This window comes from Cygnus atratus, chromosome 3, assembly GCF_013377495.2.
Source record: "Cygnus atratus isolate AKBS03 ecotype Queensland, Australia chromosome 3, CAtr_DNAZoo_HiC_assembly, whole genome shotgun sequence".
Lineage (NCBI taxonomy): Eukaryota > Metazoa > Chordata > Aves > Anseriformes > Anatidae > Cygnus > Cygnus atratus.
The window spans coordinates 23,457,125-23,470,814 of record NC_066364.1 but is presented as its reverse complement, the minus strand read 5'-3'; the positions used below and the strand labels follow the sequence as shown (position 1 = coordinate 23,470,814).

Genomic DNA, 13,690 nt, shown 5'->3' with positions numbered 1-13,690 from the left:
TGGCCAGTGCTTTCCTAGATTTGTAGCATCTCATTCAAATTTTAAAATAATAAAAAAAAAAGATCTATTTAAAGTTTTGTGAAAGAAGTGTTGAAGTACATCATAGTAAGCAATATAGTTTGTCTTTGGGGGGTACTCTGGAAAGCTAACATAATAATTTTTCTTGAAGGTAGAAACAAGATGGCTGCTAGTAAATGATATTATATTTACTTTTCTCCACAATACAATTTTAACCACTGACCTTCTGATTGCCATCCACCCTAAACATCTTTGGTGTTTACGACTCAGTGACTAAAAGGGACAGACTGATAAATCTGTTTTATTAAAACCACTTAGTTCACAATGAGATTAACAGATACAAACTTAAAAGTGCAAGAAAGCTAACAGCAAATAGGATGATTATGGTGGGGAACAAAGAATGTCACAAGTAATTGGAATGCTTTGGGACAGAAAGAAATAAATGGAAGCAGAAATTTAAATACTGTTTTGGAAAACTCTCTGAGATACAATGACAGTGTATAGTTTATGAATTCTATATAAATGTTGGTCATCATTGTTCAGAATGAAATTCTTCAGAAAAAAAAGAAGTTAGAAAATTTCAGAGTTGCAAGTGTATCAGCAGTACTTCAGTCCTAAGTAGTTCCTATTAGAAATCCTAAAGTTAGCATTTTACATAGCTTTTAGCAGGAAATTTCAACAAAGTTGAGAATTTTTCATGTACTACAGTTTACTGAAATTATATTTCCTGGTAATACATGTTAACAAAATCCTATATCTAACTGCAGGGGTTTCAGAGAAAATTGAGAGGTTGAAATTATTCATTGAGTAAATTTTCTTGCTTGAAAGAACAGTGATTATACATTTCGTTAACAAATGTATCTCTTGATGCATTCTTTGAAGTCAGTGTTTAAAGGATGAAACTTAGTATCACAATTGCTTTATATTCCTGACCTTATTTCTTTAAATGGTGGAGAAAGTGAATGCAGTGGAGCCATTCCCTGTAGTTTAAGATGTTTCGTTTGTTTGCTTGTTTTAATATATATATACAGTAATGATGAAGTAGAATTATTTCCCATCCTAATTTGTTCATTTGGACCTGGAAATGTGGTCATTTGGTGGCACTTTTTTTTTTTTTTTGTGATATTAGAATATATTTTAATTCTTTCATTCTTCCTTCCCTTTTTCTACCAGGGTGGGTGCAAGTGTACAGTTTTCCTGTGAAGATAATTATGTGCTGCAAGGTTCTAAGAGCATTACTTGCCAGAGAGTGACAGATACACTGGCTGCCTGGAGTGACCACAGGCCAATTTGCCGAGGTAGGTGATGTTCTTGGACATTTTTTCTAAAGTGTGGAAAGGTAATTTAAAATTTCTGTTTAGAAATGCAATTCAATGATGCTTTAAAGAAAGCACAAATTATTATATATATATACATATATATATAACAGTATATTTTCAAAGATCTTTCTGTAGCTTGAAACCGGTTAACAAAGTTGATGAGCAAAGATGCAGAAACAAAATTAAAGAGCTAATTCCCTTTTAACAGTTTAACATTTTACTTCTTCTATAATCAATTTACCATGTTAAACATTTTAAGTAGAACTAGTTCAGTTTGACTAATTAGTTAGGTTTAGGTTAAATTTTTCAAACTGAAGTCCTGAATAGGAGCAACTCTCAATCATACTGTGTTTCTGTCTATCCCAGATACTCACATAGTCTACCTATTTTTTTTGTAATTTCCCTCCTCTTCCCTCTGTTTTTCTGAACCTTACAAATGACCTAGCCTTCTGATTTGTAAATACTAACCCCCCTCGCCCCCCCCCTTTGATGTGCGGGGAGACCATTGTTTTTCTGTGGGCTCCTCCATGGGCTTGGGCTGCAGCATGGAGATATGCTCTGCCATGGGACCCATGGGCTGGAGGGTGACAGCCTGCTCCACCAGGGGCCTCTCCACAGGCCACAGGGGAACTTCTGCTCCATGCCTGGAGCACCTCCTACCCTCCTTCTTCACTGACCTTGGGGTCTGCAGGGCTGATTCTCTCTCACTCCTGTCCTCCAGCTGCTGTGGCATAGCAGTTGTTTTGTTTTTTTTTACCCCTTCCTTCAATCTGCTCTCACAGAGGATGGAAACTTGTGGATGGATATTAAGACTGCTTAACAGGTGAAGAAGCAAAGCTGCACATGCAAGGAAATTGCATGTGCAATAAGGAATTTATTCAGTATTTCCTACTAACAGGCAGATGTTTAGCTACTTTCCTGGAAAGCGGGGCCTCAGCACAAGTGACAGTTTCCTGGGAAGACAAATGTTATAACCACAAAAGTGCCTGCTTCCTCCTCCTTTCCCTGAGCTTCTGTTGTAGAGCATGATATCATATGCTATGGAATATGCATTTAGTCAGCTGAGGTCACCTGTCCTCATTCTATCGCTTCACAACATCTTTCCCCCTCCCAGCTCATGTGATAGGGAAGCAGAGTGAGGAACAGCAAAGGCCTTGATGCTGTGCACTGTTCAGCAGTATCTCAAACACTGGTGTATTATCAACATTGTTCCAGTCTCAAATCTAAAACAGCACCACGTGGGCTGCTATGAAGAAAGTTAACTCCATTCCAGCCAGACTCAGTACAAGTCTATAAAAGCTCAATAAGAGATTTTATAAAATTATATTATATATATATGTTATATATATATATATATTTATTATCTAAAATAAATTATTACAAGCTATGTAACATGGGTAATGTTACACAGGCACATTCATGTAAAGACTGAATATCTAAAACATAATGTTATATCTAAACAAAAAATCTAAATATATTCTCTTAGTAATTGGTTTCACACTAATGTAGAATAATGCATCCACAGAACTCCACTGTTCATTCTTGTGTTTTGTTTTTTCTCTCTCCTGAACTTGTTCTTGCTTGCTAATACACTGTAGAAATGAGCTGAAGTAATTTATGCATGGCAAAAGTAACGCTCAGCAAAAAGGGTCTATTTGCTTCTGAATTATCTGTGTGTTGTTACTAGTGTTTGCTGTTCCTTCCAATTTATTATCTGCAAATATCTCTATTATGCTTTACTGCCTCTAGTAAACTGCTAACAAAATAGGATAAATTAGTCCTATACCTCCATTAAAACCTCAGTCCAGAAAACAAGTTGCTTTCCTCAAACATACTTCCAAAACTGGAGCTAAAATTTCACAACTGTCTGAGGGTTGTTAGACGGCTGCTGGAAGTCATTTCTATGTTTTCTATGCACAGTAATATTGTTTAATTCTGTTTTGTTTAATGGTGTATAATTCTGGTTCAATATTACAACACTGCCTGTGGTGCACATTTGTGGATGGTGAGAACTGAAAGATACAGATTTTATTTGCAGGCCATATTATTCCCAATCCCCTTGCTGAACTTCAAGATGCCTGTACTCCTGGTGCTCACACCAAACATTTAATAATAAAATACATGATACAAAACTATTTGTCACATTTTGCAACCAATCATCAACTTAGCATGGAAAAGCTGATAAGCTAAATGCAACTACTGTGGGCTTAATGACTTGCAGCCTAAAAGACTTAATGAAGAAGATGAACTTTGTGTTTATCCTGGTGACTAACAAAGTCAACAACAAAAATCACAGGAACTGTGTTTTCATTAGCAAACACCTTCGTTATTTACTCTGAACAGTAGCTATGTTAAGGAGAGTACTTGTCACTGGGCTGCCAGGATGGCACCACTCCGAGGTGGTCAGGGCTCAGCAGGGCCCAGCAGCCAGAGCCCACCCCAGCCCCAGGAGTAGGACACCCAAAGACACCACTACAATCCCAGCCACTTCCCTAGGGCTGGGACAAGGCAAGTCAGGGACAAAGGCCCATGGGTTGGGGTCAGGATCAACAAAGTCTGTCAGTGAGTACAAATATTGCTGCAGCAGAGCTGCAGGCAGATACTCTTGAGGCATTGCTCAGGCAGAGAGTGGTAGTCCAATCCCACCCTGAAATGGATCCCCAGGGCCCACAGCCAGGTGTGGTGGGAGGCCCCAGGTGGAGCTGGTCAGGGCAATTTAGGCCCGTTAGTAACATCAGGAGACAAATGGTGCTAATGTCAATGGTCACATTTTATTGAATTCTACCCAGAAACCTGATGACAATACATTATTGTAAGTGGGTCCCTCAGTACAAGAAGGATATTGAGGTCCTGGAGCATGTTCAGAGGGTTACAAAGCTGGTGAAGGGCCTGGAACACAAGTCCTGTGAGGAACGGCTGAGGGAACTGGCGTTGTTTAGTCTGGAGAAGAGGAGGCTCAGGGGAGGTCTTATTGCTTTCTCTACAACTACCTGAAAGGAAGGTATGGGGAGCTGGGGGTTGGCCTCTTCTCACAGATAACCAGTGATAGGACTAGAGGGAATGGCCTCAAGTTGTGCCGGGGAGGTTCAGGTTGGATGTTAGGAGACACTTCTTCTCAGAAAGAGCAGTCAGCCATTGGAACAGGTTGCCTAGGGAGGTGGCAGAGTCACCATCCCTGGGGATGTTTAAGAAGAGGTTGGATGTGGTGCTTAGGGACATGGTGATGATCTTGAAGGTCTTTTCCAACTTTTATGAATCTACGATATATAAGACTATTTAACATTTTTTTTCTGTAATATTTTGCAGTAACTGTATTTCCTAAGCAGATCTCCAGGCAGAACTTAAATTGTACTTCTTGATTTCTTCCTTGTGTTGTGTTTTTTTTTTTTTTCCTTCCTTGTTTATTTCCCCTTCCCCCCCCCCTTTTTTTTTCCTTCCTGAACCTCAAATAAGAGACAGATAAGAGAGTAAGAACTTGACTGAAAGAAAGATCTGAGAGAAAGGGAGATGTTTCCAAGCGGGTAGAAGAGATGGTACAAACCGTGTTTGAAGGCTTGTTGTCACTAAACTTTACCTCTGATTAGTTCCTACTGTACTTTGTGCTGGATGAATTAAATTAATAATTGTGTGATAGCTGGGATGCTAGAGGTGACTAAGAGGCAACATGTAGTGGGATACTTAAATGCGATTAGTTCTTTTTTTCCCCATATTAAGCACAGCAAACTGTTTAATAAGCCTCAGTGATACTTTGGTAGAATTATCTATGTGGCTTAAGGTGTTTTGGTTTTGGCTTGTACTGAGATTATTATGGATGATTTCCTTGTGACGTATCTAAACGTGATGTGAAATTCGTAGAACTACATTAGGACAGTCCCTATCATAAAGGTAGCCAGACATTTTCACAGAAACCTAACTCTTATCTGACTCAATGGACTATACAGTTAGTTCTCAAAGTCCAGTCAGTCACAAAGGACCAAGGGCTGGTAACAGACTGTGGTGGAAGGATAGAAAATCTGAAAGCAATTTTCCTGTAGTTTCATTATTTCCTATTTGTACCAGTTACGCTTCCATTAATGTCTAAGATGAGGCTCACAATTGATACTTTATTCCCCCTAGCAAGTCTGAGAGGGAAGGAAATGCATCAGAAAATTCAGGAAATTCTTCAGAAAAGATGAAAAGTAAAAATTTCCAAAATACCAGAACTATGTTAGGTACTTTAAACCAATATTCAGGAAAAAAGAATGACCATTTATTAAGGAATGTAGTCATTCCTATTGCAAGTGTTGGAACTTGTGCAACTGAAGAGTCTAAATTACATCTAAAATCATGCAAATAAGTTCTGAAATTCAGGTATTTGGAGATATATGGTATCTAAGTACTTAGAAATGGTATGGTTTAGACTTGCTTTTTCTTAGTGTGTTGCCACAGTGCTGTGGTACCAAACCCAAGACAGTAGAATTTTAAAAATATTTTGTGTTATATAACTCCATTTGATTTCTCTGGAAATCATATCTAAGTATTTTTAAGATACCTTGTGATACTAAAATATTTTGGGAAGCTTGACTATTTCAGAAATTATATCATTAATGCTTTTTGGAAAGTAACTTTCAATATTCATATGGTAATTCAGATTAATTTGCCTAAAGTAAAAATGAAGAAATGTAAACATTGGGCTGGTTAAATGAAAAGCACCAGTATCCTTCCTCTGTATGTAAATGTTCAGGATTTTTTTTTTACTAGATCGAGTATCTTCCAAGGAAGAATGTTTTAGAATATTTTAGCATTGTAATTCTTTCATAAGAAGTTGTTGTTAGTGCTATGGCAGTTTTATGAATTTTGCTTTTGACTGGTTGTTTTAATTAAAATAATCTTATTCACTGTTTGTCATTTTAGCTAGAACATGTGGTTCTAATTTACGTGGACCAAGTGGGATTATTACATCACCAAATTATCCAGTTCAATATGAAGACAACGCACAGTGTGTGTGGGTCATTACAACGACTGATCCAGAAAAGGTATGCTTTTTTCTTTGTCTCAACTGAAACTCAAGAACTTTTGATCTGTCTTAAAATTATTTCATGCATATTTGAACAGATGTGTGAACCAGTGAGAGTCTGTGTGTTCATTTAAATGTGCAAATGACCAGAAAAGAAATGTTAAGAAAATATACTGGGATCTACAAAAAACAACAGAAAATCATTTTCATATCTGTGAAAATGTCCACTCAGAGTAATAGGTCTCAGTTACAGTTTCCAAATTATAAATGATTTTTAAATGAGATACATAAAATCATATTCAAAATAACATATTGCTAAATTAGTTGATGGATTTTTCAAGTTGTATCTTGATATGTAATCATCATTCAATCTCTTCACAACTATGAATGATTTTACATAAAATAGTGTCCATAGTTAAATGTTCTTATTATATTGCAAAGCGACAAGGTACATATCATGAAAAACAGGCAAAAGTATAAAACTATCGCATTGTGGACCATTTTACTGCAGAGGAACTTCTCTGGGAAGGGTGTTTTCCAGTAGCAAACTGAACTATTGTATTTTATTCAGTATGGCAATTAGAGGTGACTATTTATGAATGCACTTTGATTTTTTTTAAAGTCATTAAATTTTACAGAAACTATTAAGTCACATAACATTTTTAAATATGGATAAGCACTTCAATATGAAAAATGTCTGACAAATACATCTACTCCAGTTTATGTTCTGTAGTATGTAGTCTCTATTTTATTTTGTAAAATGCAATATATATTTCACAGGAGAAAATGTAATTCTGCATTAAAAGAAAATATGTGAAATTTATATTAAGAGAACAGGCTCTCACTACCTTAGAGGTGTTTTTATTCAAAACTGTTTCATTAATGTTTCATTCTAATTTTACTTTTCAAAAATATTAATTAAGTGTTGTTTTTCATATTTGTGGTAAAATGAAGATAGTTATCTGCTTGTTGGTTGCAAGAGAGTTTAACTATAATAATACAAAAATTGGTACAGACTCTGTGGTGCTATTTATTAAGCTGTATAGCATATATGTTTTCTATGGAGGTTCTGAATTTTTTGTGAAAAGCACCAGACTTTAGCCTACTACAGAAATACCTAAGTTCTATTCATTTTATACAATATAACTGTCTCTCGATTTAAGATTTTAGTAGGGTAGAGCTCAATAGCATTGGTGTGGATTAATTTATTGCTCTATTTGATTGACTTGAAAAGGCACTCCAAAGTAGCTTTCTGTGGGCAGGCTGATAGTTTATCAGTCACAAGAATACGCTGAAAGAGCTACCTACCCAAACTGATCAATTCTTATCTTCAAAATGAAGAGATATGAATACAAGGCTTGAAGCTTTCACTGGGGGGGGGAAGTCTACACTACTTAATCCAGCTGGTTGGAAGCTGGTAAAGAGTGTTGCTAACAGGCAAATTGAGAATCACAATGTAGGAAAAATATGTTAAGCTTTAAGGTTTTTAATTTCAAACTATTTATCAGACATGATGGGTAATAGGGAATTACATGTATTTTATTAGTCTTGTATTTTTATAGCAGTGAAATAGAGAAAGAGCTTTTTCTTCACTTTATGCATCTCAGAAGGATAGATATTCGCTTTAGGACCATGATGACTCTGAATGTGCAGTCTTAAAATCAAACATGCTTAAGATATCCAGTACCCTCACATAAGTTGCTTTCACGTAACTTCTACATCATCTTTATTAGTATGCGTCAATACAAATCTAATATATTGAGATTTCTATCCCCAAATAACTAAATCTAGAGTTAACACACATCCTTTGGGATAATAAAAGGTATAAAGGAAAGTGCTTTTATTTTACAGACTATCTGACTCAAATGGAACTTATTTTTCTTTGAAAGAAGTAGTAATAATCTTGCTAGTATTTTGAAACCTGTGAACTTTATAAAAAAAAAAAAAAAAATCCATTACAAAAAGAATTTCCAGGCTTCCAAAAGAATAAATTGATTTTAAGATGTGCTGAAAGTTGTGCAGAATTTCATCCCTGACTTTTGTTGGAGTTACAAATGACTGACCTCTTGAAATTTGAACGGTGTATTGAAGGTCCGAGCGTATATTGAGGAGCCTACTATTTTGCCCTTCAGGTTTGAAAATATTTATGAAAATGGTTAGGGTATGTACTTCATTTTATTTTCCAAGAATGTAGACAGTTCATGACATCTTACTGTGTATTCTAAATTAGTTTTGGCTTATTGTAGGAGTGAATTTGTGTCCTTTCTTCTGGTTAGTTTATACATAGCATTTTACAAGATAAAGCACTATTTCCTCTTGCCATGACATTCAGTGCAGTGTAAAGAATGTCATCTATTTGAAGAGGTGCACTTGCACAAAAGAATGGAACATAATGTGCTGGAATATTTTAAATAATATATATATATTTTGAATAACACGCAACACTTTACGAACTTGGCATTCTGATGCTGGTGGGAGGAGACTATTAAGGAAAATTAAAGCCAATTTCAACTTCCTGCAGGGACAGTCATATAGTTGCGGTTCTTAACCAAACATATCAAGATCGTTATTAGTTAGACATTTTTCTAACATTTATTTGCCTTTAACTGTTCAACACAATTTTAAATTAACTTTGGTTCTTCTCCTGTTCAAAGGTATGGTATTTCTGTTAGTGCTCTGTTTATTTTGAAGCATTGATTTTCCTCCCATACCATTTATTTCTTTCCTCTGGGTCTCACTATTGTAGCTGCTGATCAGCATCCTACTGAATCCTTTATTAGAGCCTTAGTACTTGTACATACAGCTTTATGGTGCCCTTCCGACTGTCTGTCAAGTACATCTTGTAAGTTATACAAATTTTGGGTAACATTGTTTTAGTTGTTCTGTTATGCAGTTTCTCATCTTTTTATAACCAGTTTCTTTGGAATGCTCTTGTGAGATCTTACTGATCTGTTGCCATTGTATCTTTCTTGTTGTTAGGGTAGTGTTTTCAGTATGTTGCAAGTGTGACTCTATCTCTTACTGTTTAATTTGTCAGGCTGTGCATATATATATATATATATATATATATATATATATATACACACACACACACTTAATGCCTTGGGTCTCCTGCTGCTTTCACTATTCTGTGGTAATGCTGCTAGGTGCAGTGGCTCTGGTTTTCAGCTCGATTGTCTATAGGTGGGACAGTCTTATGTTGTTTCAGCAATGATTCCTAGTCTAGTACAATATTTTCCTGGCTGACTGGGGTTATGTGTAGTAGATATGACATGGGCTACAATAGTTCTTAGTTTAATGACCTTGTAAATAAGAAGGGTGTTCCAATTACAGGTGGGTTTGTTATTCTTTTCTGAATAATATACTTTCTCAGCAGTACAAAGCATAGATATTAAGTTAAATTTGTCTGGACCTGGCAGCTTTATTTCTTAGTTGGCAACTGTAGTTGCCCAAACTGAAAACCCCGGAACTACAGGGAATAAGGGAAGCATCACGTACACTTCTGTAGAGCTGAGTCCTCAGTGTTTAGAATAAACTTGGCATACACCTTAATATAAGAAGATATTTCTGATTTATTGCCTTTCAAAACACATAGTGGGGGAACTTTAGGAGAACATTCTTATTTGGGAAAACCTTCCCTCGTTCACAGATAGGGAATACAAATATTGTTAAGCTTGGTTTTGAGATAACTTCTTTTGAGATAAGTTGTTCTTGCAATGTGCTCTGAAACAGCAGTCTTACTAAGAAGCATATAATAACCTTTTTTTTTTTTTTTATGAGACGATCTTGCTAGTTCATGGATTGGTTCAAAGCTTGTGGTAGCTTAGATCTCATCCATTGCTGACGTCCCTTGTTTTAATTTGTACAAAACGTACAATTCCTCAGATTCTTACTTCTATGTAAATAGGAGGCAATAATTTGCAATGAATTCAGAACCTTTGTGTCAATAGACCAGTGTGCTCCAGTTAAATGGCATTATTGTGCATTGTTTAATATTGGAGTGTTATTTAGAAAGCCTACTCATAAATAGCCTGTTTCTTCAAATCATTGTTACAGACAGGGCACCTCTTCTTTCAGTGTCTGGTCAGACCATGCTGCCACAAGTAATAGGATGTTTACTGATATGTCTGACATCTACAGCACTTGTAGTCTCATACACTTCTCTGGCTGGGATAGGAATATCTTGCTGAGTATCATCTATCTCGTCTCTACAGAGAGTACCAGAGTGCTGCCATAGTATTGATTTTTCTCCCTAAAACTGTCCTTTTTCTGTACTACAGAGTTTTGAGCAGCAAAGACCTTAATCACTAAAGATGTATAGATCTAAGAACTACTTACACTACAGTTTTGTTTGTTCTTGACAACATACAGGCTCATACTAGTGCTTTGCTCTAATTCTGTTTCATAAGTCCCAGTATAGATTAACAGAGTGGGGAAAAAAGTGAAAGCATAGTTTTGTATACTCTTTTGTCTTTCACAAAGTGTAAACTGAGTTTTGTGCCATTTTTAAATGTGCTCAGTAGTTTGTGCACGTTTGGGGTTTTAAGAAAATTTGTCACTGTAAAATATTTGAAAAAAACTTTTTTTACCTTTCTGTTTTGATATGCTACCTACAAAACAGTTGTACTAAATCAGTGAAACATAAGGTTGAAAAGGGTATTCCTGTTATAGCAAGCCAAAACAGGAGGTATTTTTGTACTATGGGGCATGCTGGTGTGCCCCCTGGTGGGGCATCTTGGCCTCCCACCACTACATGTCCACATTTATGATGTACCTACAGGGTTTTAGGCTCCTAACTTACCAACTGAAGTTAAATATGAAAAATCTATTCCTGAAAGCATAGAAATGTGGGGTGAGTAGAGATACGTGGTGTACGTCTGCCTAAAGAAAGTCCCTAAGACTTGGCACAATTAAAAGTGCTGAACGCAGTCCTGAGAAGATCATTTCAAGTGTTGGAGCCCTATATTACCATATCTACCTCCTCCTGTCTTTAGTTTACTAAGGACCTTTGACTTTTGACTTGCTATAGAGGATGAAATGTTACCTAGCTCTCCTGTGTATAATGTGGAAGCCTCCTTGGTTATTCACAAAGAAGCAATCCCATTAGTATACAAATTCCTGTACTTTATGCAAGATGGCTCCCTTGACTTTCATCTAGCTAGGGAAAGCTATCTCAGCAGTGGAGGAGTATCTGATGATCTCATTTATTTCTTGTGCATTCCTGGAGAAGTTACTGACATTTCTCTTTTTGATTCTCTCAGCCCCTTCTCATATGTATAGTCCAATTTCTTTTGTTGATCCTGTTTCACACTTAGATGACAGATTTTCACACAGATCATGGCAGACATAGAAAAGGATTATTTTGAAGAGGATTGGCAGATATAATGGTATTGTTCTAATATTTATTGATATTTTGATATTACTGATACAATCTACTGCAACTCCTTTTTAATTATTTGTTTGCTCCTGGAACTGCATTGATGAAAGAATGACATAAATGTCTTAGTTATATCACTTTTTATAACATTTGAGCTTGTAGCAGTTTGATTTCTTTTTAAACACTAATATGGTTTTATGGAGGATTATAATACATTGCATTAATTTAGTATGGATATAAATACATTCTTTTTTTTTTTTACTACAGAGGCATGTGTACATTATGTATGGTCTTTTTTTGTCAAAAAATAATGTCCTTAGTTTTGCTTTCAGGATATCAGCTAGGTCTTCTCTGCCAAGACTTATCTGTGGGGCATGAATTTTATAAGCTTTAGATGGATCTAAGTGTGATACGCTGAGTTAGAAATAGTGATTTAGAGGGAAAAATGGTATTGTTAGAAAAATATACGTGTGCAAATGTCAAGATGGAATAGCTGACGAAGGAGAATCAGGATTAAATTTGTTGTGTTGCTGCCTTTGAATTTATAATAAATCAGTATTTCAGAAAGACAGTTGGAATATATTAACTAATAATGCACAGCCCAAGACAAACAAATTCATGCTCCAAACAGACTAAATGTATTAAAGCATGGCAAAATTTTAATTGGCAAGATTAAGTCACATACACGTGGCTTAGCGGAAACAATTTAAAAAACAAAATCAAACAAACAAAAAAAAACCCTTCAAACTTATCAAGACAATTTTGTAAATACAAAAGCTTGATACATTTCAAGTTTTCTCACTTTCTAGTATAAAGTCAAGGAAAAAGAAGAAAAAAATCCCTTTCAAAAGAGGGCAATATGGAATATTTTCACTATGATATGTTTGCCCTGTATCTGCATGGGTAAAAATTATGCAAAACCATTACTGTCACTATTTTGAAGAATTACCGTAGCGAAAATGATTTGTATTTGATTTTATCATAGATTGAATGGCCTGTAAAATTAGTTATTTTAAAGTATTTCTTACAAAATGTAACAAGACTATTCCTCTTTGTATCTGTTTATTTGATAGTTAAAACAACCCCCTGATGAAACAATACAAAATAAATAAATAACTCTGTAGTATGTAAGCCTGCCTTTTTGATTTCTTTTGAGTCACAGATGCTAGAGGTAGTCTTTAAAGGTTAAAAAGATAGTTGCCCCCCATTTTTTCCTTAGAGGAATTTATCTGGTGAGAGTATCTTTAGAACCCCCATTTTTGAATTTAAACAGGCCAGCTTTGTTCATAGGTCTCATTACTTGTTCAAAAATATTGTGGAAATTCCTGGGTAAATGTTGAGAGGCTTTTTTCTTCCCTCTGACGCTTGCTTCCTCTTCCTCTGGTACTTGATGCTTTTGTTTTCCTTTGCCTCAGTTTTATCTTTTGTGCTGTATTGATCTCTACTAATTAATCTGTTACCGTTAACCATTTTTTCTTTTTCACTTTGTATATTTTAAGAAAGGAGAAGACTGAGATACGAATTTAAATATAGTGTCCTAATGGTTTTCACGGTTTAAATTTAGCCCAAACACTAGTACATGAAGTAGTCAGATGACTTTTTTCTTTGTCACTACTTCCTGAGGTTTGCGTGGGTCCACCTCTCAAGCCTGTTAAGGTTCTTCTGGATGGCATCCCTGTAAAGTAATTACAGTACTATTCAGCATAAGAATATACCAGTTGGTGCACTGACTTACTATTTCACAAAAAAAATATATACATTTAATTTCTTTCATAGTGAAATGATTTCGGGCAAGTTTATCAAATAGAGTATCAATTGGATTTCTAAAGCCATAGGTGAATATCCATTGAATATATATGTAAATATAAGATGCTTTCTTAAGTACTTTGTATTCATGCATTACAGAAAGCAAATTAACATATTTGTTAGTCTTTTGCACATACATACATGTGCAGTCACACAGAGATGAAAAATAAATAA

The 13,690-nt window shown here is 35.5% G+C and overlaps 1 protein-coding gene across 1 annotated transcript in view; it reads left to right on the top strand.

Annotated features, from left to right (window-relative positions):
• CSMD1 (CUB and Sushi multiple domains 1) overlaps positions 1-13,690 on the top strand; it is a 1,150,797-nt gene that overhangs the window by 786,107 nt on the left and 351,000 nt on the right. The window contains exons 9-10 of the mRNA XM_035542943.1: positions 1,192-1,316; positions 6,231-6,352. Coding sequence (XP_035398836.1) covers positions 1,192-1,316; positions 6,231-6,352 — 247 coding nt within the window. The remainder of the gene's footprint in view (positions 1-1,191; positions 1,317-6,230; positions 6,353-13,690) is intronic.